This window comes from Balaenoptera ricei, chromosome 10, assembly GCF_028023285.1.
Source record: "Balaenoptera ricei isolate mBalRic1 chromosome 10, mBalRic1.hap2, whole genome shotgun sequence".
Lineage (NCBI taxonomy): Eukaryota > Metazoa > Chordata > Mammalia > Artiodactyla > Balaenopteridae > Balaenoptera > Balaenoptera ricei.
This window is the reverse complement of record NC_082648.1, coordinates 11,901,977-11,926,531: the sequence shown is the minus strand read 5'-3', so window position 1 is coordinate 11,926,531 and position 24,555 is coordinate 11,901,977. Positions and strand designations below refer to the sequence as shown.

General features: G+C 41.5%; 1 protein-coding gene across 1 annotated transcript in view; it reads left to right on the top strand.

The window, feature by feature from the left end:
- The window catches only part of GUCY2C (guanylate cyclase 2C), a 72,046-nt gene that overhangs the window by 35,338 nt on the left and 12,153 nt on the right, over positions 1-24,555 (top strand). The window contains exons 12-22 of the mRNA XM_059934499.1: positions 1,829-1,934; positions 5,189-5,251; positions 5,859-5,930; positions 6,390-6,494; positions 10,382-10,468; positions 11,605-11,737; positions 13,784-13,921; positions 14,727-14,815; positions 17,553-17,644; positions 20,008-20,166; positions 24,189-24,381. Of these exons, the coding sequence (XP_059790482.1) occupies positions 1,829-1,934; positions 5,189-5,251; positions 5,859-5,930; positions 6,390-6,494; positions 10,382-10,468; positions 11,605-11,737; positions 13,784-13,921; positions 14,727-14,815; positions 17,553-17,644; positions 20,008-20,166; positions 24,189-24,381 (1,237 nt within the window). The remainder of the gene's footprint in view (positions 1-1,828; positions 1,935-5,188; positions 5,252-5,858; positions 5,931-6,389; positions 6,495-10,381; positions 10,469-11,604; positions 11,738-13,783; positions 13,922-14,726; positions 14,816-17,552; positions 17,645-20,007; positions 20,167-24,188; positions 24,382-24,555) is intronic.

The window sequence follows — 24,555 nt, the reverse complement described above, 5'->3', positions numbered from 1 at the left end:
ATAGCAGGGCCACAGATGTGGCTATTGTCCCTCAGACACCAAGTCCAAATGGGCGTCAGCTTAAGATAGGATGAATCACAAAGTAAGAAACAGTAACAGGTGGAAACAGGCATTTTCCATTTTCTCTAAGCAGGGAAGGCAGAGATAGGGCTTCCTAATGGCCAGAGCAATACTGTGTCCATGAGGAGATATGGAAGACAAATGTTATTCTATAGTTTTCCATTCCAACAGCTATGCAAGAAAAGTCGTGAATGATTTATAGCATCCTCTAATTCAATATGAATGGCATATGGCTCTGTGGAGTCCCAAGAGTCTTCTGCAGTGCAGAGCTGAGAGTCCGGGAGCCTTCAAGGCCCTAATAGTCACGCCACTTGCCACCAGGTCTTAGGACCAAAATCTTTGGCCAATAATATACTATTTTATATGTATCTAATAGAGGAATAGTCAGAGTTAGATGGAAGCATAGGAAGAGAATAATCATTTCTGCTTAGGGGACATTCAGAAAGTCATCATCAATGACCTTGAGAAGGTGAGTAGGAGTTTGTCAAATGAGCACAAGCAAAGACAAACTCAGGGAAAAATAGGCCAATGGAAAAGAATACAGATTCTAGAATCTGGCACGAGCAAACGTGAGAGCTTGGCATATGATGGGAACGTTGTGAGTCAGCTGGGAAATGATGTTGGAACAGTAGGCTCTCAACATGAAAAAAATGAAATTAAAGCCCTACCTGAAATAATACACAAAGATAAAGTTCATTCCATATGGATTGTAAATGGATTACAGACCTAAATGTGAGAAAGCAAACTCAGAAGAAATTAATAGAAAATCACTTTATGTCTCAAGTAGGAAAATACTTCTCAGTCAAGATAAAAAAGAAAAGTCAAAGAAGAAAATAATATAACCATGGCCATAATAAAATCAAAACTTTTTATACAACAAAGCTCAATAAAGCAATAAACCAGAAGAAGGCATTTGCAACGCATCAAAGGACAAAAGATTTGTTTTGCAGAATTTATAAGGAATTCATGTAAATAAATAAGGCAAAGACAATGCAATAGAAAAAAATGGGCAAAATTGTGAATAAGCAACTCTATAAAATAGCTAGAAAATATTTGAAAAGATATTTAATCTCTCTAATAATCAAGAAAATGAAATGCAAAGCAACAAGCACTATTTCACGTACATCCTAAGGGTTAAAAAAAGTTAAACAATACCAAATGTTAAGAATACGGAGGAAACGGGAATTTTCACAGTGGGAGGGCAAATTGGTGCAACCGCTTTGGGAAACAATTTGGCGATGTCTGTAAAGTTGTGAGTGTGCATTCCTATAACCCAAGAATGCTGCTTTGTCTATACTATCTGGGGGAAACAATCACAAATTCTTGACATTTTGAATGTTGGGTTACATGTTGTTACATTTTTCTCTGTGCTTTTCTATTTTCTTGATGCATTTTTTAAAAGGCACAAATGCCGAAGAGGAACTGGCTTATTTAGGAATCTGATGTATCCTCTGTTCTCACCTCACTCTTTCTGTGACATCAGTTCAGATTTTTTATTATAATAAAGGGTTGCCTTAGTGAAGGATCTGAGAAAGTGAAATGAAAAAGAAAAAAAAGAAAGAGTACAGAAGACCATCAGAAATCCTTACAGGTCCACAAAAGGCCAGCACTCACCAGTTTGGAGAACATGGAGTCACACCATTGGGCCAGCTGTACTCACCGCGTATCCACCTGAGGGCATCATAGCTCTAGATTTCTCCTAGTGTTCAGAAACCGAATGGCATGAATACTAATACAAACCTATTGGCTGGTTCTATTCCTTTCACAGAAAATATAAGAGAGAATATGCACTTCGTCAGAAAAAGTGGTCCCACATTCCTCCTGAAAATATCTTACCCCTGGAGTCCAATGAGACCAACCATGTTAGCCTAAAGGTAAGGTGTCCCTTACCTGGTGAATGCAAGGGCTGGTGCAACTTGCCAGGGATTTGACAAGACTTTGGTACATGGTATGAAATGTTCCAGGCCAGGATCATTTGTTTCAGAATCCAAGACTTAGATGTTTTCTAACTCTCAGCTTCCTATCTTTCCCTTGGCTCTTCACTGCACTAAATGTCAGCTATTTGAACCAATGAACACTTCGGTGGAGGCTGAGATATGGTGTGTTACTCATTCTTTGCATTTGACCCAGAAGAGAAATGCACAGAGTGAGAATTTGTTATGGAAGGGATACGGAAATGGGTAGAGCATTTGAGTTCCTCTAAACCTTGGGGAGCTACTCTGCTTATACTAAGGACGTGTGACTTACTTGCTCATTGCTGACAAAAGAGGTCTCTGCTGATATTTGCCCACATTCTCCCTCAGCCAGGAAATCTCAGCAGCAGCCCATGATAACTCCTCCCATCCACTGAGGGTGATGTGGGACCTAAGTGGTCTTATCTACTCCCCACAAGGGCCTCATGAGATGAACTTTATCATCCTAATTTTGCTGATGAGGAAATTGAAGGGCAAAGGGTTGAGAAGCAGGGCAGGGTCACACACAGCTAGTAAGTCAGATTGCTACAAATGGTAACAGCTAACATTTCCTGAGCACTTCTTATGTGCCAGAAGCATTGACCTGTTTCATTGTTCCCGAGCACTTTGAGGCAACAGGGCTAGAATTTCAGGAGCGTGGCCACAATTTGAACCCAGTCTGTGTAACTGTGAAGACCACGATCCTAACATTCACCATACACCATAGCCTTATCAGAGGTTTTATACCAAAGCATACTAAGAGGAGATGGAGTCCCAGAACCTCCACGTGAAGGAGTGAGCAGGGTCCCTCAGAGCAGGGCCAAGCCAACAGGATCGTGTGACCTGGGGTGCCTACTTGCCTAGAATCAGCAGTTGCTTCATGGGTCAGGTTTGTGCTTGGAGCCTGTCCACCAGCTCCTGGCATTCCACCCCAAGTCCTGCACACTGCACTCTGGTGCCTCCGGTCCCCTCACAGCTGTGCAAGGACTGGGTCTTCCCATCCTCCAGAAATGCTCCACGCTCAAAAATGATGCTCCTGTTACATTCTGAACCACAGAAATAAAGGTGCTGTTGGCAAAGACCAGGGACTTGCCCGGCGGTCCAGTGGTTAGGACTCCCAGCTTCCACTGCAAGGGGCACGGGTTCGAACCTTGGTCAGGGAACTAAGATCCCGCATGCTGTGCAGTGTGGCCAAAAAGTTAACCAACTAACTAACCAAATAAATAAATATTTTAAAAATTAAAAATGACCAATCTGTCTCAGGCAAGTGTCAGGATGAAATCGATCTTGTGGTCATTCACAGTAAAATGTAAACAATCGTCAGATTATTGGATGTTCAAAGAGAGAATTTATTGACCTGAATGACTTACCGGCAGTACCCTGGGAAGGGGAGAGGAGACCTGTAGAAGGAGTGAGTGCTCCCCTGCCTCTGGTGTGACACGAGGATGGGCTCCCACGTGGTTCACCTCTGCCCACGTCCAGCCACGGCTCCACTCCTCACAAGCCACCCCACCGCCTCAAAACCCCAATATTGCACTTCGTTCTTTTGGGTTAAGCCTAAAACATTGTGTCTCTGCGCGTTTTCTTAAAATATAAATATTCCTAGGAGTATACCCCATCTACCCCTTGTCAGGCATGACAGAATTTTTATGAGTTAATTCATCAGTTAAGGAAAAGGCTAAGGAATAGGTCTTGGGGACGGTAACCGAGAAGGAGGAAGGTTAGAAGTGATTCAGAGCCTGGGGAATCCTTGTTACTCTGAGTTACAGCCCGGCTGGGGACCAGGCGACTGGGAATTGGCTGTAAGGAGAGGTCTTCCATTGCTCTGAGTCTGGCAGGGCCGGGAGAAGGCCCACGGAGGTCAGGCAAAGTCAGCAAGAGGGGAAAATGCCATACAACCAGACAGGCGGTGGTTCGAGCTCTGGATAAGGAAGCAAGACTAAGGGGCGAGACGATGAAGAAAGCTTCCCGGGCTAGAAGAGAGAGGGTCAGAAAACCAAGGCAGCCAGAGGAAGAGAAGTCAGCAAAGCCCCAGGGGAGAGCAACAGACAGAAAAAAGTGGTAAAGATGCAGAGGACTCATCTGAGGATAGAACACCTTTGCTTGCAAGAAAATGTCACAAAGTTTGTCTCAGTTGATTCTCAGGTATCCCTGTGAGTTAGGATTGCCCAGATAAGGAAGGGACTGAGGTTCAAATGGTTTAAATGACGTATCGAGGCCTGAGAGGGTGAAAAGAATACTAGACAAGAAGTCATGCTTGGGTTCCGTATGTTCTTAGGCCACATGTGGTATCCTGTAACCCTTTTGTACCTCATGTATAAAATGAGACACAGGAGAAGGGGAGACAAGTGACATTTATTAATCTGCATTGTGCTGGGTATCATGCTTGGAATTGGATATAACTTATTTCACTCACATTTTCAAAATGTCCCTATGAGGTAAGTTTTAACAAATACAATACACAGGTTTTTATGAGAATCAAGTGGAAAGATGCAATAGTTCCCAATCTTTTTTCTGCCTTTAGACTGGCAGACCAAGAGCCATACTAGCCTGCAGGTGCGTGTGTGTGTGTGTGTGTGTGTGTGTGTGTTGTGTTTCGTTCCATATTTAACTTTTTAAAAAATTAATTACCAAGTACAAACATCTGGGAATGGCATAGAAAATCCATATTACGAGCTTCTTTTGACAAATCAGATGATCTGGCAACTCCAGGCTGAACCCAGAGCTGATGCGGCTGCTCCTGAAGCCCCAGCACAGTGTCGCCACTTGCGTTGCTACTTGGGCATTTAGGCACGAGTTCGCAACTCAGACACACAGCGTGCTCCCCTAAGAGCACCTGTCTGGAGCTACAGGCGATGGTTCCCAGTAGATGGGGGAGCTGAGAGAGAAGGAAGCAAAGGAAATCGCTGGCTGAAATAAGCCACAGGAGGAAGGGAGGAAAACCCAGGGTTAAGCTGGCGGATACTTGGAAGAAAGATACCGTTGGAGGGGGAAGGTGAGAATGATGGGGAACACGAGTCAATTCTGACAGTTTTTCTGAGCCTGCCCAGAGTGCTGTGAGCAAACTACAACAGACACAGGCCGCCCGCAGGGCCTCTCAGCCTTGACTGGCAGGTGGGGGGGCGGGGGAGACAAGGTATGGAGCTTCTGGAATAATTGGCCTTTTCTTGTGCCAGATCGATGATGACAAGAGACGAGATACAATCCAGAGACTACGACAGTGCAAATACGACAAAAAGGTGACTCTAGTCTCCTCTGCTCTTCTGAACTCTCAGTCAGGGGTATGTGCTGGGCCTTCTGACTCATCGTCACCCCAGCTCTGATGTCAGCAGTGCGATGGCCGGGGTGCCCGGGCTGATCCCCAGGGGCTGTTCTTGGAGCCTTTCACAGGGATGGGCAGGGCTCTGCTTCAAGGGTTACAACACTCACAAGTCATGAGTATATTGAAGGAAAAATAGAATTTTTAAGAGGGGGAGAGTGAAGGAAGGAAAAGGAAAAATTAAAGAGATTCAGAGCAGTCCAGGCAACCCTGTATATATTTCGGCTCATTGCAGTGCGAATACGACAATCCCATAGGGGGGTTTTGTATCTTCTTTCCCTCCCTCCTTCCCTCCCTCCCTCCCTCCCTTCCTTCCTGCCTTTTCATTTAGGCATTTTTAAGAAACATTCCCATCTGAGCCTACCATATCCCAGGCACTAGGCACCAAGGATATAAACAGCAATTAAAGTGTTACCGCTCTCTAGAGCTTACGGTATTGTGGAAAGATAGACACGTGAGCAAATTATTATAACATGCATATGAGTGGTCATGCTACATTATCTCCTTAATTCAATGGATCTTTGCAGCGAGTGATTCTAAAGGATCTCAAGCACAACGATGGCAATTTCACCGAGAAACAGAAGATAGACTTGAACAAGGTATGCGTCCCTTACTTAAAACCTTTAAGTGAGAAATAGCTTCACTCCATTTTCCCCAAGCATTGAGGTCCCTGCTGGAGCAAGATGTTACTGGGGATGCTGACAGAGAAGCCCTCAGACCAAGAAATGGGTGACCATACTCGCTGAAAATTCTACCAAAATATGTTGAAGAGTGATGTTTGATGGTGTAAAACATGCTGGCATGTCCTAGAAAGTGGTCCTGATGTGATTTGAGAGTAGTCAAAGGTTTGTATTCAAGTCCCCTTGCTGACAAAAGAAAGGCTGTGGGGTAAGATGTAATGCCAAGTGCAGTAGGAAATGAACTGACACTTCATTGTATCAAGAACAATACATCTTCCCAGAGATCTGAGACACGGCATGTTTTATTAACATATTAGTTTTTACTTAGGCGCTCCTTTCTGGCTGACTTGCTTTGTAAATAAACATGTTATATCTCAGTTGCTTCAGATTGACTATTACAACCTAACCAAGTTCTACGGCACGGTGAAGCTTGATTCCATGATCTTTGGGGTGATTGAGTACTGCGAGAGAGGATCCCTCCGGGTAAGGAACCAGGATCGTTTCCAATTCCCTAACTAGCCAACCATATGCAAAAACAAATATTTAGTAGCAATTTTAAAGGCTCACTCAGTGAAATAATATCAGAGCGTTATCAGGAAAAGTGTATGGGCCCATATGCTTGTCAAACTAGATCACTCAGATTTTGTCAATCATCCATATTATATCTTTATGAGAAAACTAGCTAAAAAATATTCAGGAGTGTAGACTTGAAAAAACAAAGGACAGATGTGGAATGTGATTGCCTCTTGATTCATTTTATTTTACTTGCATACTTGCTTTTGTATTAAAAGAAAACTGGATGGTCATTACGATAGCAAGGAGGCTTGTTCCTAAGTCCTAGTTCTGCTGTCTAAATCCTACCATTGTCTCCCTTGGGAAGGATTGAGGATGACCCAGGAGTTGCCAGATGGGGTCAGGAATTCTTGTTGAACAAGTCCAAAGCAGAAAAAGAAAGACAGGACTGAGGCAAGTTCTTGGGAAGAACCAAGTATCGAGCTAAGAATATCAAATCATTGGCTAGTTCAGAAGGGCAGGCATACACAGAAGCATTCATACAAAAGACAAAGTCAGGTGTTGAGGAAAAGGGGAGGAGCAGGAAGGAAACCAGGACAGTTGCTTCAAAGAGCATCGAAATATTTGCTCCGCACCTTGAGCACTTTCTAGGCATATGTGACAAGAGCTTTCAGCCTTTTAAATACCTTTGGGTAGGGTGACCATATAATTTCATTCTCAGGATCCTTTGAGAATGAAAGGGGGTACCAAAATAATTATGTTGTAACAGCAGACATAAACTGCAACTGGCCCCAAGCAAACCAGGAATTGTGGTCGCCCTACCTATGGGCTCCTTTCCGACCTCTTATCTCTTAAAAACCTCAATGTTTTCCCCAACAAAGCCAGAGTACTAATACTGGGGGCAGCAGCAGCTTCAAAGAGGTCCATACATTCATAATTCAATAAAATTTTAAGATAATAAAAAATGCTGAACTAATAACTTAAATATTTTTGTTCAATAAGCTTCAATTAAAAAAAAAAAAAAGACAAACACAAGAGGGAGTTCCCTGACAATCCAGTGGTTAGGAGTCCGCAAGTCCACTGCAGGTGGCACGAGTTGGATCCTGAACTAAGATCCTGCATGCCGCACGCAGCGTGGCCAAAAAAGAAAAAAAAAAAAAAAAAGAATGTAGCTTTAAAAATGTATGTGTGGTATAAACTCAAATCTATCTTCAAAGAAAAAAATTATATCCCTAAATGCTATTCTCTCTTAAAAAAAAAATCTAAGTATTCAATGCAAAATTTAGAAGAATAACTATGGCCTAAGGAAAGGAAACCTTCACAATTCAATTACTATAAAACTGGTAAATTTTTAAAGTGCATTCATGAGTTGTTTATTTTTTAAAAAAACTACAAAACATACAAGCTTCTCATACTTCTAATTAAATCTCTAAAACAAACATAAAAATACACAAAAGTGAAAATTTAAAAAAATAAAGCTACGAAAAAGATGCTTTCAATTATGAAAGAATGTCATGACTATTAAGTTAAAAAAAATCTAAGAAAAAAAGGAAAAACTTCAGAAACAATATAATCATGAAAACTTGACTCAAGAAGTACAAACTTAAGGAGGTCAGTAACAATAGAAATTAACACTCCCATTACAAAGAAAACCAGATTCAGCTTAATTTTTCTAAACTTCAGTGAATAATTCTCATCATCTATGTAAATACTGTTATAAAGTTAAACGAAAACATGAACGTCTTCTAAGTTCATTTAACATTCAGCAAGGCTAGCATAAAGTTGATACTTAAGTGTGATTAAAGACTAATTGCATTTATGAATGTAAATGGAAAAATTATAAATAAAATACTGGTAACTAAGCCAGTTGTATATGAAAAGTGTAATACAACTAGATACGGTTAATTCTACGAATGGAAAAAATATTACTCTAATGCATCATATCAAAAGGTCTTTGGAGAAAGACCATATGATCATTTTAATTGATGCTGATAGTGATCGTTTAAATTGCTGCTGATATAATAAAATAAACACATTCCTAATAATAACAATTTCAGGTCTTTCAAAATTCAGTGTTTTCCATACAAAGGCTAGACCATATCTGATTCATTTGATCTCAATGCAACAGAAATTACCAATTAACAGAGCCTGGTCAAAGGGTTTCACATGGTCTTTTAATCCCTAAAATGCCCAGCCAACATTTAGATATCATATGCGTAGTGTGTTTGGCTCTCTGCCCTATGGTGGGAAACTTCAATTACCTGAGTGGTCCTGGGCCCCCGCCACCCCCGTCTGGCATTGCTGACTGGGAGCAGACCACACAGAAGCTTCTACAGGAAACTTATCCACTCCTTTGTATCATGAACCTCAAAGCAAAGGCTGTGCCTTTGCAAACTACATTCCCCTCCCTGATGTAATCCTTTTAGGCCTCAACCCATGGCAAATCCCATCAGAAACTACGTTTGGGGGGAAACAAATGAGAAAGTCTCTCCCTAGACAGAGTAAAAACAATATGCTTCCAATCTTATAAATATACAGCAACCGGGACTTCCCTGGTGGCACAGTGGTTAAGAATCCGCCTGCCAATGCAGGGGACACGGGTTCGAGCCCTGGTCCGGGAAGATCCCACACGCCGCGGAGCAACTAAGCCCGTGAGCCACAACTACTGAGCCCGCCCGCCACAGCTACCGAAGCCCGCGTGCCCAGAGCCCGCGCACCACAACAAGAGAAGCCACCGCAATGAGAAGCCCGCGCACCACGATGAAGAGTGGCCCCCGTTAGCCGCAACTAGAGAGAGCCCGCGCGTGGCAAGGAAGACCCAACGCAGCCCAAAAATAAATTAATGAATTAGTTTAAAAAAATATACAGCATATAAAAGGCTAACCTTGGCTAACCTTGTTTAGGAACAGTTGATTCATTAATGCAATAAACATTTATCGAACATCTATTCTGTGCCAGACACTTACTAAGATGTTGCAGATACACCAGTAAATGAAAATTATCACAGAGTTGACATTTTCATAAGGAGAAGAGATAGTAAACAAATAAAAACGTAAAAAATGTCAGTGCTCAAGGAAAGAGTTACTTAGGGTCTGTCTGCTCAGAACTCCTCTCCCTTAACTTGGCCTGCTACCCACAGCCCCTTATCTGAAATGACTGACGGCTTTGGACCCTCTGTTGGAAACTATTGGTACAGTACCTGAATTAAAACTGGGCTTTTTCCCCAAACAAGAAACTATTGTTAGGTTCTCAGTTAGGGTGCTGTTTAGAGTTTTACTGTGAAGAATAGTTTTCAGCTTAGTTAAAACCCTGTATCTTGATAGAACCCATTATCACATTAATACTGTGAGTTCAAAATTCTAGGTCCTACAGTTACCGCGAAAGTCCAAGTGCTCTGTCTTAACGACAGAGGACTTAGTAAACGGAAGAAACACTTAGAGGTATTAAGCCAATGGATACAATTGATCATGTAAGTGAAAACATAGCCTAATGAAAGAATTTCCTAATAGCAATTCCTTGTTGAAAAACACTAGGGTAATTTTGACGAGACAGAGCCTGTGGCTTAGCCCACCAGCCCACTCTCCTGGCAGGTGCCTACTCATGCCTTTACTCCTGGTGGAAGAACCGGTATATTGGATCTATGGTCATCTCCTGCTCATCTCCTTGGGATAAGAACCACCTAATGTTTCTTAAATCAGAGAGAAAAGAAACACGTGTTCAGGAAAACTAGGACAATGGAGTTCCAACTTGTTCCTGAGCCCAAGGCCTCATGATCAGAAAGTCATTATTTGTCTCTAAGAGTCTTTCCACAAAAGCCTCCTTCAGCCAATTCATCTTCTTCTTTTTCTCCTGCTCAGGAAGTTTTAAATGACACAATTTCCTATCCTGATGGTACATTCATGGATTGGGAGTTTAAGATCTCTGTCTTGTATGACATTGCTAAGGTAAGAGACCCACAGACACAAAAGACATTTATGAAAGTTAAATCTGGGAAAACAGATCTAGCAAGCTATTGCATTGGTCTCTTCATCTGTAAAATGATAATAAAAATAGTACCTATGTCATAGGGTTGTTGTGAGGATTTTATGAAGCAATGCATGTGCTCCGAATAAGACCTGACGAGTAGATATTCAATATACGTTGGCCATTATTATTTTTATTATTAAATTCTTTCTACACTGGGCTTGGGGCACACATTTTCACGGATTTGCTGGAAGTAAAAAAATCACATAAGGTCTCAGAGAAGATGACTGAATCCTCATCTTCATAAGAGAGAATATTAAGGGCAGGCATTCGTCTTGCATGAGGCAATAATAAATCTGGACATGTATATTTCCCAGATGTGCTATGAAAAGGAAGTGGATACCAGTAACTAGGGCCCCATTCAAGAATGAAGAAAAGTGAGTCCCGAGAGTAAGCTATGTGATACAGTCTTAAATCACTTGAAAGTCACATAGGATCAGAATCAGTTGGAAAAAATGTGACACAATACCTTATTTGGTACATTCCATCCCTGGGATCAAGGCCGAACACCAGTTTCTGCAATACCACCTTTGGCCAGCAGGGGGAGGCACATCAGCCCAAAAAGGGCTTCCTCTTTCAAAACAGGATGAAACATTCTATTTCAAAATAGAATGAAACCGTTTAGACTTTAGGAAACAATCTAGCCTCACCCCTCCCTTCAGGAAGGCAAGGCCTTATTCATATTTTTTAATTGAGGTAGCAGAGGACTAGAGACATACCCAAGGTCACAGACAGAATAAGTGGTAAGCAGGAACGCTTTAAAAAAATAGGATCAATCTTTGCTTCATATTATATACAACTACTAAACAGAGTCTTTAGACAATTGCCTTTTACTGTGTCACCTAAATAGACTTCAAAACTAGATGCAGTGCTTAGGCAAATATTGGGGCTCTAACAACATTTTGAAAGTTAAACTTAATGGAATTAAATTTAAAGTTTGATGGTGATTCTATTTGCATGCCAAAATAATTTCAAAACGTCATTTCTTTCCTTAAAATAATGGAGCTGCTGAAAAGTGTCATATCTCTTTGTTTTCCTGTTATCTGAAAAACTACAGGGGATGTCATATCTGCACTCCAGCAAGACAGAGGTCCACGGTCGTCTGAAATCCACCAATTGCGTGGTGGATAGTAGAATGGTGGTGAAGATCACTGATTTTGGCTGCAATTCCATTTTACCTCCAAGAAAAGGTCTGTCATGAATGAAATTTTTGCTAGTTTCCCACTTAAAAAAATTTTTTTTTCTCACAAGTCCATGTAAGGTGCTCAGGAAATGGTGATACTGGTCAGAAAATAAACACTTGGAGTTGTAAGAGACATCAGCTGGGTCATTCTCCAGCACTACCCCCTTCTCAGTGTTCAGTGCATGCTTGTCGAGTTGAACAAATCTCCTCTGGATTTCCTTCATTTGTGTGTCCCTTGATATCAGGGAGAAATCATGAAGAAGTTATTGGCTTGTGGAAGCAGGACTGCGTGAAAAAATACAGAAGTTAGAGCAGTAAGAGATCTTAGAAATCATCTGATCCAACCCCCTTCATTTGTAGAAGACAGAATTGAAGCTCAGAGAGGTTAAGAGATTTGCCCAAGAAGATAGAGTACAAGGCTGAAGACCCACTTCCCAATTCTAGACTTCATTCATTTATCTGTGATATTGATAAGAAATGATGAGGATAAGAAAAAAGTCTTATCAGTAAAATACATTCATACTTACCCCTTTCAGGATTGTGATGAGGATCAAAAAAGTAACACACAAAAAAAGTGATTTGTAAAGTATAAAGGGCTTTTCATGTTGAACATTCACCTGTTCTTTACTAGAATTCAGGGTTAAACAGCCTCAGAAGGCTAGGGCTCATATACGCCTCAAAATACTACCTGGATCCAAAAACTAAATTCTGCCTCTAATCCTACTTTGCAATCCTCTAGTTTTCCCTTAATAGATGAAAAATTACAGTTCTGCCCCCCACTTCTTCAGTCATGTCAAGGATGCTAGGACATTGGACTCAATCTAGTAAGTGCTTGTTGAGGACCTACTGTGTGCCAAGCAGTGCTCATCATGGAGTGAGCAAACCTCCTTCACGAAATGACTCACCTTCATGAAATGACTCACCATGACACAGCATCAGATGAACTGCAGGCCAAATCCTATCCTTCTGAACATCACCCAGTTATACCTACCTATCTGTGGGGTCGGTTATCGGAAATTTTAGCATAAGTAGATTTATTTCCCTTCCCACAAGTTTAACCATTAGGATCGGTTGTTCATGAATCACAAGCCACATGAATTCACAAGATATAAATTCAAAAAGGCAGTGAACAGTTGGATGGAAAACTAAATGAGGAAAGTGTGCTTCATCATAAGCATCTCACCGTACTGAAAACACACGAATCTGTAGGTTTATTTAATTGAAAATGCTGAAGGTAGAAATCTCAGAAAGTCTGCAAGGAGCTAGGTGATCCTGGAAAACTTCCAAGGGATGTTGGAGGATAATTCATTGTATGCCCTCATTATTATACATAAGATATGTGATAGGGGTCCAAAACCCAAGTGTCTATAGGAGCCAAACACAGGACACAGGAGTGCTTCGCTCGTGTGAAATAGACTTGATGGAAAGCACTAGGAATAGCAGGCACACTAGTAAAATGTGAGTAAAGTGTATGCATTCTATTTCTAAATAATACCGCGACCTCCAAAGAAAACACATCCGTGGATAATAGCTGACTTCATGGCTGCCAGTATGTCACACCCAGAAAATATCAGTGGTGGTCTCTTTGTTCAAATGTTCTGTCTTTATTTTCTTTTAGGAAACATTATAAATTATAAATATATGTATTTATAATGTTCTATATTACATAAAATATATAAATATATAGTTTTAAAATATTTATAGAGGCTTTCATAGGTTTATGCCATACGTTCCGTAAGCTATTAAATCGTCGGCCTCTTACATTCTACTGCATTCACCCCACAAATATTTACTGAGCGCTTCCTGTACCCCAGGTGCTAGTCTAGGTAGACCTTGAGGGTTTTCAGGCCTATGATCCAAGCAGTTTTAGGGAAGGCATTGCCATATTTCCTCACCCAAATCCTGGCATTACCTAGTCAGCTTGGGAGGCAAGTGTGTGTTCTGCCCCATTACCAGCATCAGCGTGGTAGAGGGACTTAAAAATAAAAGCAAGTTGGGGACCTCTGGGCCGCTCACCCCCCTCAACCTCGCGATCTCAATGCTGAATGCACAGACCTGTGGACTGCCCCGGAGCACCTTCGCCAAGCCAACATCTCGCAGAAAGGAGACGTGTACAGCTATGGGATCATCGCCCAGGAGATCATCCTGCGGAGAGAAACCTTCTACACGTTCAGCTGTCGGGACCAGAAGGGTGAGAGTCTGACCCTTCGGGGGCCTTCTCTGGGACCCAGCAGGAATTCTAGGCTGACTGAGACCCCGAAGTTTCTGTGACCACATCTCAGTCCCTCATCTGCAAAAGCAATGTCACATCCACCCTCCACACTCCACGGGGTAGTTGGAGGGATTCAGTGACAGTATGAACGTTAGAGGGCTCTGAAAAGCATAGGACAATACACCACTGCCAGCTGCCACTACCGTCAGCATTTTTGTGAGTTAGAGAATCTCGCCTTACAATTTCTTGCTTTCCTTCTGATTCCAATAAGAGACGTGTATCTGTTTCACACCTGAACTAGATCACTCTAGCGGGATAACACATATTTTAGTTCTTACTAAGAGCAGATCTATAGTTTTGTCACATGTCCTCTCAGGGGGGAAATGTCTCCTTCTGTTCATCCAATCCTCGCTTTACTGAGCACCTATTATGTGCCAGCTCTTACCTGTCTGGGGGATGGAGGTGGCTAAGGGATATAGGAAGGACAGGCTAACGTCTTGGTCAGAGGAAGCCTCCCTAAGACAGTGGTCTCTGAGTTAAGTTTTAAACGGTTAGTAGCCTTAACTTAAGGTAACCTCCTGGGTATAAGGGGGCATGAGACCCCTTCGCCTGGTGGATCATCCATTCATTCACATCTGTCTGTCAAGTGCTGGCCTAGGCTCTGCCACGCTCCCACTAGGTACCCACCCAGGGTCGGTGAACCAATTCAGAGTCTGGCGGCTGCTGCTAAAATTCCTTCACGCTGCATTCTTTCTTGTAATTTGAATTCTTCCTACCCCACCAGAGAAGATTTTCAGAGTGGAGAATTCCGACGGAGCGAAACCCTTCCGCCCTGATCTGTTCCTGGAAACAGCAGAGGAAAAAGAGCTGGAAGTGAGTATATCTCCCTGCATGGAGTTTTTCTGGGCCGCGGCAGGAGGACCACAAACTTCGTGGATTAACACAACAGAAATGTATACACTTACAGTTCTGGAGGCCAGAAGTGTGAAATGAGTTGTCAGAAGGTCATGCTTCTTCCAGAGGTTCTAGGGGAGAATCCATTCCTTGCTCCTTCCAGGAGCTTCTGGTGGCTACTGACATTCCTTGGCTTGTGGCCACAATGCTCTAATCTCTGCTTCCAGGCCACATTCTCCTCTTCTGTCTGTCTAACCTCCCTCTACTTCCCTCCTATATAAGGATACATGTGATTACAATCAGGCCCATCAAGATAATCCAGATTATCTCCCCATCGCAAGACCCTTAACTTAATCACATCTGCAAAGACCCTTTTTCCAAATAAGGTAACTGGTTCCAGGGGTTGGGACACACCCTTGGGAGCCGCTATCGGCCTACCATACTCCCAACTCAGGAAGGAATTCAAGTACACATTACATTCTCGATTTTTAGGAGCTAAAAGAGCAAGATTCCATGTGATAACCATATTAAGCTTATAAATACTACCTCCTGATTAAAAAAAAAAATATGCCAACATCTAGAAACAGTAGGGAAATGTACTTTCACTCTTTCTATCCTTCCTCTGAAGAAAATGGAGATTTTCTCTGTATCTGCTTAATTTTTTTGTAATCCCTCACAAAGGCCTTCAAGGCCTGTGGGAAAAAAAATTCTAATTTTTTTCTTTAGAATTTTATCTGCGCTTTTATAATCCAGAAGATGGTAAGTAAATGTTTAAAAAATATTTATGGTCTTTAAAATTTTTTTTTAAACTTTAGTTCCTTGCAGGATAAAGATAAAAATATTTTGCTTTAATTTGCAGGCAACCTGCCAGCTGCGGTTATGGCCAGACTCTGCTGGGCATGAATGGGCCATTTTTACTTCTCTCTCTCTTTTTCCGCATTAAAGGCAGGTTGTTCCCCAGGGTTCTGAGCTACATCTGCTTCTATCCTTGCTTCTCCTCATGCCTTCCTTTCCTCCTGCTTTTCTGGATCCTGGGATCCCTCCCCACACATCAGCATCTCTCTTCTCAAGCCCTCTTTTCCAGCCTGAGTATATCCACATGTTGTTTACAACCTCTTTCACCAAAGCATCCTCCTCATCAGTTCACTCGTGTGGCTGGATGGTTCTGGAATTGGGTATGAGGAATTCGATTGCATTATCTAGTAGCTGGTTCCAACAGAATACAGGCCCGAAACTCCAAGACTTGGCAATGCCTGAAGAACATCTGCTGTTTCACGGGCGGTGCCGTATCAGCCCATTTGTCAGTGCTTCTGTCCCTTCTTTGCTGAGGCATCAGCCAGCAGATCGTTTTCCCAGGCAGGACATCACCTAGTGGTGAATACTGGCAACCACGGTTCCATACCGCGGTCCTGTCCCTCCCCAGGGACTCTCGTTAAGGCAAAAGAACGCAGGCAGGGACTGTATCTAGTACCATTTGTGATCCTGTTTGGGGTCAGAGTGAAGAACAAACTTTATTATTTAAAACAAATGGTTTTCACCATGCTTTTTGATCCCACAAAAGCTGCAAACAAGTGGTATCGAACGAGAGACGGTTCCGCAGGCTTCCTCGCGTCTCCTTCTCCCTCCGCACCTCCCCTTCCTCGCTTGTCTTCACCGCAGCTGCGCGTTGCATCGCCTGGGGAACTTAAAAATGTACAGATGAGTGTCCTTTGGCCGTGCAACATCTGGGACATACTTAGGCTAAAGAAACTATTCGTTGTTTATCTGAAATTCAAGTTTAACTGGGTGTCCTGTATTTCTATTTGCTATATCTGAGAACCCTAACAAGGCGCCTTCACAAACCAGTTAATTCAGAATCTCCCGAAATCATAAGAAGCTTTGTGAACGCTCCCCAGACGATTCCACGGTCAGGCATGGTTGAAAACTAACGTCATAGAGCCTCACTCATTTAGAGTCACTTGCCTCGTACTCACAGAGCCCAGCTGTTTATTGCCATCCCCCCGCACAAAGCCTGCAAACGTCCGTCCGTAAAGCACTTTGTCTCTCCCATCAACCCCACCTGGTCCAAATCAGCATCGCCGGTTTCCTTAGTTTAGGATCAAAGGGAAGGGTGAGGCAAGGTAGTGCAGGCGGCAGTGATTGAGATACACCACAGGGAGCTGGGCCGTTTCATCCTCGTTGTCAGAGTTGAGATGTTTTAAAAATAGTCTCTACTTCAGTTACTCCCAACCCAGAACAGAATAGGATAGGATACCACCCTCTAAGCTAATGCACCTCTTCTTCTATTTATTTATTTGTTTGTTTGTTTGTTTGTTTTTATTGAAGTATAGTTGATTAACAATGTTGTACCGATCTCTGCTGTACAGCAAAGTGACTCACTTATACACATATATATTCTTTTTTTAATATTCTTTTCCATTATGGTTTATCACAGGATACTGAATAAAGTTCCCTGTGCTGTACAGTAGGACCTTGTAGTTTATCCATTCTAAATGTAATTGTTTGCATCTGCTAACCCCACACTCCCAGTCCCTCCCTCTCCCTCCCTGCCCGCCCCTTGGCAACCACAAGTCTGATCTCTATGTCTGTGAGTCTGTTTCTGTTTTGTAGATAGGTTCATCTGTGCCGTATTTTAGATTCTACCTATAAGTGATATCATATGGTATTTGTCTTTCTTCTTCCGACTTACTTCACTTCCACCTCTTCTTTCTTCCAGGTCTATCTACTTGTCAAAACCTGCTGGGAGGAAGATCCAGAAAAGAGGCCAGACTTCAAGAAAATTGAGAATACACTGGCCAAGATATTTGGGTATGGCTGAAATTTTTACTTTTCTCCTCTAATTTCAGGTTTTTTTAATAAGAGCTGACATTCAGTGGCAGCTAAGTATGAGAATGTCTTTTCTAATGAAAAATCACAGACTACAATACCTGTCTCAAAAAAATTAAAATGGTATGGAGACGAACAGACCATTTTCTTGGGGGAATAATCACTTGAAACGTTAAGTACTATCCTCAAGGGCAAAACTTGCCTGATTAGAAAATAAATTCTGACTGATCTGTTAAAAATATAGTTCCCTGACCCTTCTGCAGGTAATCAGGATTTAGAAGTCTAGTACAAATCTTCACAAAACCCTGGATAATTCTGAAGATCAAAAAGTTTCTTACAGTTTTAAAATCTTAAGATCAGCAACTTTGGCCTTAAGCACTTGAGCCATGAATCGGATTCTAAATTCAGGATCATAAAAAGTAACATACAGTTATCCAGTAAGACTGAATTTTAGATTTCCCATGTTTTCAGTTAGATACAATGCAGGGTGAGAAAAATAGCTCTGAGGTAAGAGTTAGGAGATCCAGTTTCTAGGCTAGGATCTAATAATAGCTAGCTGTGGGACATTGGGCAAAACACCCGAACTGGGTATCAGTTTTGTTGCTAGTAAAATTAGAATGAACAAGATGATTTCTGCAGTTCCTTCCAGCTCTTTCTGTAGTTCTCGTCAAGTCAAAGACACAGATAAAGCTAAATAAAGCCCAGGACCGAGATGGGGTAGAGTGAAGACAATGAAAGTGTGGCCATTGACTGTTTGATCTAAACCGTCATATGTGGAAAAGGAGCAGGAAATAATAAATGATTTATTATTTTCATTTCTTCCCAGACGTGTTACTAAGAGCAGATGAGATTGTATGTGTGACAGATGAAATGTAAGCTCGTGAAGATAAAACTAGGCCCCTGATATTTAGCCTTTAATATGGTGGTTCTCAACTTGGCAGCACACTGAAATCACCTGGGGAGATTTTTAAACTACTGATGCCAGAGTCCTACCCTAGAGAGTCTGGTGTAATTGATCTGGGTGCAGGCTGGCATCAGGAGTTTAAATAAGCTCCTCAAGTGATTAAAATACACAGCCAAGGTTGAGGAAAACTGTTTTAATTGAATCAATTCATCATGAAATAAGATAATCCATCCCTTACACCTGCTCCCTCACTCTTTCTACCCAACTAGACTCCATAATGGTTTCCGGTAAGAATCTCCTAGGGACCTTGTTAAATATTTCTCTTAATCCCAAACCTAGCGGTTTCCAGTCATATAGGTCTGTGATAGGACTCAGAAAAGTACTGAATTTTTAACAGACATCCCGCCCCACACCAAGGGGATTACGATGTAGTCCATCTTTTTGAGTACAGAAACGGCAACTTGTAATTGGTGTTGTGATAATGAAACGGTATGATCTATTCATCCCTTCGGTTGTGTCATGAACGTTGTCGCCAGTCCTCACAACAGCTGTGCGGGACTCAGTGTGTTTCCCGACTGGGCTCTGCACCTAGGCGTGTCACAGGGTCACGAAAAGCTGCCATCTCATCTAAGTTGTCTTGATCTAACAAAATACTCCAGAGTTAGGGCTCTTGCTCTAGGACCCTGACTCTGTCTGAGGAGATACTATGTAAGGCTCAGCTTTACTTTTCTTGGTCCTTTTCTTATATTTCCCTTTATTGCAAGTTGCTCCTTATTAAAATTTTAGAAAATTTGAATAAGCAAACAAGAAAGTAAAAACATCACCTGGTTTTCAATAGATGACCACCAGTTTTCAAAAACTAAAAATGGGATGATAATTTTTGCTGTTTTATAAACTGGCTTTTTTCACTTAATAATATAGAGGTAGCATCTTTGTGTGTATCACAATTCTAATTTGTGTTTAATGATACATTCATATTCCATCGTTGCATATTTTAATCACTTTTTGTTACACATGTAGGTTATTTTTAAATGTTTGCTTGTGAAGAATACTGTGGCTTTCTTTGTAGTTAACTTTCAGCACGTGCATGATTGTTTCCTTCAGATAATTCTTAGAAGTAGGGTTGATGGGCCAATCGGCATAAGCATTCTTAAAGCTTATGACACATTTTACCAGATTTCCCTCCAGAAAGGCTGTAATGTATATTTTTCTTCCATCTTACCTACATTGATTACCATTGTGCTAACATTTGTTTTTCTTTTTTTAAATGTTATTTCTATTTCTTTGATCCTTCCTCAGGTTAAAAATTTTTGCTACATTTGTTGGTCATTTTTATTCTTTCTTTGTTTAATTACCTGTTTATGATATTTGCCTATTGTTTTAATGGATGTTCATGTTTTCTTAATAATATGGAGACCTCTTCATCTATCACTACCTACAGCCTTTTCCATGACCAAAAAAATGAAACTTATATGGATACCTTGATCCGACGTCTACAGCTGTATTCCCGAAACCTGGAACATCTGGTGGAAGAAAGGACACAGCTGTACAAGGCAGAGAGGGACAGGGCTGACAGACTTAATTTTATGTTGCTCCCAAGGTAAGGAAGTCCTCCCGCGGACGTGATTTCCCAGACTCCACAGACACGCTCAGCCCTTAAGGCTGAAAGCCAAAGCATATTTGTCTAGCATTGGTTTTCTCTGTATTTATATAGGATTGGTCCCTTTTGCATATTCTTCAACAGATTGTCGGGTTTAAAAATGCATGTATCCCCGCTTTTACAAGCACTGCTCTAGATATACTTCAACAATTTAATATGTACAGAACATGTATTTATTCTGGATGCTAGTAAATAAATAAGAATCATACTGTATTAGGGGTTGTGACAACATTATTGAATTTTTTATGTATATAAAGTCATATGTTTTAGAGTGGTTTCTATCAGTCTTATTTTACATTTCTATGACACTGTGAACTAAAGAAGAAGAATTTTTAAAAATCAAAGGTGAAGAAAGAGACCAAAAAATTTGTTTGTTTCAATAATAAGCTATAGTTAAAAATCTCTAAACATTCAGAAATAAACTGCTCACCTTCATACTGAGTTGGAGTGTATTAAAATAAACTACGCTATTTCCTACCAAACATTTTAATTTAGTGCTGATTTAAATATAACATGTTGTTACTTAGTGCATTTTAGTCACGTTTATATTGCACAATAAAATATGAGAAAATATATTTTTTAAAAAATTCATGTACCTTGCTAAGCCTTGTCCTGGTTTGCACTGTCTAAATAGCTAGAAGAAAGAGGTTGTTTTCCAGTGGCTGTGTGGTGCCATGGAAGGAGCATGGACGGTAGAGTTAAAGTGACCTGGGTTCCAACACCTCTTGGCCACTTCTGCTAAGTCTGGGACCTTAGGCCAGTCACTGTCTGTCCCCAGTCCAAAAATGGAAATTAAAGTTTTCCTACAGAATCTGTGAGCTTTAAGGCATTTTCAGGCACTAAGTGTTAGTTCCTTTGCTTTCTTCTGTCTGCCTCAAAGTAGAGGCCAAATTACAAGAAGTGGGAGCATCTTTAGTGGAGAAGGTATGGTCCCACTCTCCCCGGGTGTCTCATCACACAGGCATCTACGGGCTGATCTCTATTTTGTGAAACAATATTACAACCATGACAGAAGAGAAAGAAATTAAGGTTGAAATCCCAGTTTAACGTTTTATAAGTGTTGGTCCTCAGGTAATACCTAAGAAATGTTAAGATAAGCAAGAAATTAAGATGTGAACAGCTGGGAAATAGGTTGGACCAAGGGACCCACAACTGTCACAAGTGAGAGGTAATGTTCTCTGCTCATTAATGAATGATAAACTGTCCTCTTAGATTAAGGATAAGCGAGGCAGTCTCGCGTTGGGTGAGATCATGGAAACTGAGGTCAGCTAGGCCTGACTTCAAATCATGGTTCCACCACCTACTTGTGATCTGCAGCCTTGGACAAGTTACCTAAACACTGCAAGCCTCAGTTTCCCATCATAGGCTGGCTCAAAGAATCCTCTAAAATAATGTGCACAATATAAGGTACTTAGCACAGTGTCTGGAACGTCCATGGTTGTTATTACTATGCATAGTAGTTACAACTTTTATATATTACTTGCATTAATTATTATTTTATTTTGAACCCATGCTCATTGAGCATATCAGCTCTACATTAATAAAGGAGTGATTTTGAGCTCATATGAGTTGTTTTCTAAATAAAGAAATAGTTTCTCTTCTATAAGCCTGAATGAGGAGGTAGGAGTTACACACATGCCCTGTTCAGCCATCTGGCCCTGAAGAAAGCCTAATGCAGAACCCACGTGCCCTCAGCCTGGCATTGGTACCCTGGGCATAAGCTGGAGCCCTTATTATTCACTTTAGAGATAGCAGTTTCTGTTAGCGCTCTGTGAATGTTCTTTATATAATGCATCAGTCCTTGCCTGGCCTTTCATGCTGAGTTGTGACAAAAACAACATCCTGATGATTTAGCTGCCTTCCCAGCTTTTTTATCACTGATGGTTTTAACCCATAGTGACACTCACACGATTTGAAATAGCTGGCTCAGCACCATGGATTTTTTCCTACCCTTGGTTCAGTGTGCCACGTTGACCACTAGATGGGAGATGTTCCTATTGGATCACCAAAGATTGTAGAGCAAGGCCTGCAATACACAGTGACTACAGGGCAAGTCATTTTGATCATTTATATACAAGTTCTTTATATCTGCAAAAGAAAACTAAAATATACATGCATGATACCTAGAAGAATCCAAAATAAATATTTACAGCAAAATTGTAAATAAACTGCAGGTAGGAGCCAGATACTACTTAGACACTTATTTCACAGTACTCCTTGGGGTTTTGAAACAGGTTAGAATAGAAGTTTTTCTACCAATGGAAAAAAATACCTACCTATGGGAAGCACTTCCAAGACACCTACTCTGTATACTGTGTCAGCAAAAACCTGTTATCAAAGTTCACCAGGTTAAGTCATAGCCCTTCCTTCATTTATCCACCAACATTAGTTTCTCTCTCAGGTAACATACTATTTTCTAAGCTCATATGACTTTTCAGCTATAAGCAGTAAAATGAAGGGCAAAGATGGCGAAATATCCAGTCTTATCATTAGTCTATGTAGCCTCCAAATAATCTGCACCCTTCTACTGGGCACGTAAAGAACCACCACCCCAGACGTGCCCCTGCGAATCTAACCAGCCGCACGGAAGGGGTGGTTTTCAAGTTCCCAAATTTCATCATCGTACCAATTGAAAGGACCTCCCGTGATGCTCTGAAGGTTCTCTAAATGAGTTTTGGGAATGCTTGTGGTTGACTGGCTGTCTGTTTTGCAGGAAAGTGCCAGACCTTCTTCCTTTACTACAGCCAGCACACCTCCAAATCTTCCCCATCACCCCGAGGATCCGAGGCCTGGGTTGTGGAGGAATGTGATACAATTAAAAAGCTGAAGGGTGGGAGTTACTGAGTTCCAGCACTGGCTCTGCCCTCAGTGGTTCTGGGACCTTGTGAAAGTCATACTTTTTTATTTGGTTGGGTTTTTTTGGCTGCACCACGCAACTTGTGGGATCTCAGTTCCCCGACCAGGGATTGAACCCAGGCCCTGGACAGTGAAAGCGTGGAGTCCTAACCACTGGACCACCAGGGAACTCCCCACACTTTCTTTTTAAGCCTCAGTGTTCTCATCTGGAAAAGTAAGGGCTTTTATGACCTCTGTCGTACCTCCCAGCTTGCAGGCGGTCCATACTCTGGTCCTTTACCAAGTGATCCCAAAGGCAGACAGGGAACACACAGACTCATGTCAGCACCCCTCCACCCCATTTACTCAGTGAAAAGGCAACTTGGCACATAAAGGAAGTGTGGCATCTCTTCTTGTGGTTCTTCTCTTAATTCTGAGTCTAATATACTGCTCTTTATATCTGTTCAGCAGAGATATTCTAAGCTGCTTCTATTTGACTTGTGCAGTTTTAGCAGAATTTTAACTTGTTTACATGGTAATTGATGTTGCTTTTTAAAGGACCCAATTCTGGTCCAAAATGTTTCAAATAAATCCGGGTTCAGAATGTATCAAAATTCATTTTAAATACATTATTCCTCCATAGTGATATTAAACAAGGCCATGTTAAATATGCCAGGGAAGTAAAAGTATTTACTGATGAGAAAGTCAGATCTGATAGCTATCGTGAGTCAAGCTCTTACATCAATGACACACTCTCCTTCTCGGCTTCTGGATGTAGAACTCTATCTAGAAGAAGCTGACTGTCAATAGAGAGGTAAAAAGTGAGCAAGTATTAGGATTGTGTAGGTATTAGAGTTATGTGTACGTGTGTATTAGTGTTATAATCAAGTATTAAATTAATACTGAACCTCCTATTCATCTGAGGTCAAATACGTGTGCTACGTGTATGTGTAGTATATTCATACATTTGGTATATGCAAACTATCTTTGCTTCCTAGCCACACAATTCACTGGAAATCCCCAATTTTAGAATTCCTGGTGGACAATTAGTACTGTCGCAAAGATTTCTGTAGGAGAAGAAGAAGTTTGCTGAAGTTGAAGGCCTTGTTTTTCGCTTCCTCATCTAGACTGGTGGTCAAGTCTCTGAAGGAGAAAGGCATCGTGGAGCCTGAACTATACGAGGAAGTTACAATCTACTTCAGTGACATTGTGGGGTTCACCACCATCTGCAAGTATAGCACCCCCATGGAAGTGGTGGACATGCTCAACGACATCTATAAGAATTTTGACCGCATTCTCGATCACCACGACGTGTACAAGGTAACCACTTCACCTAATAGGCTGAATGATGGTTCAGCCCCAGGTCAGCAGAGCCAGAATCGGTTGTTTCTGTTATTACAGTCCTCCGTCGCTACCCACTACCCCCTCTGCCCCAGGATTGGTTCCAGGACCCCCGCGGATCCCCAAATCCCCAGATGCTCAAGTCCCTTGTGT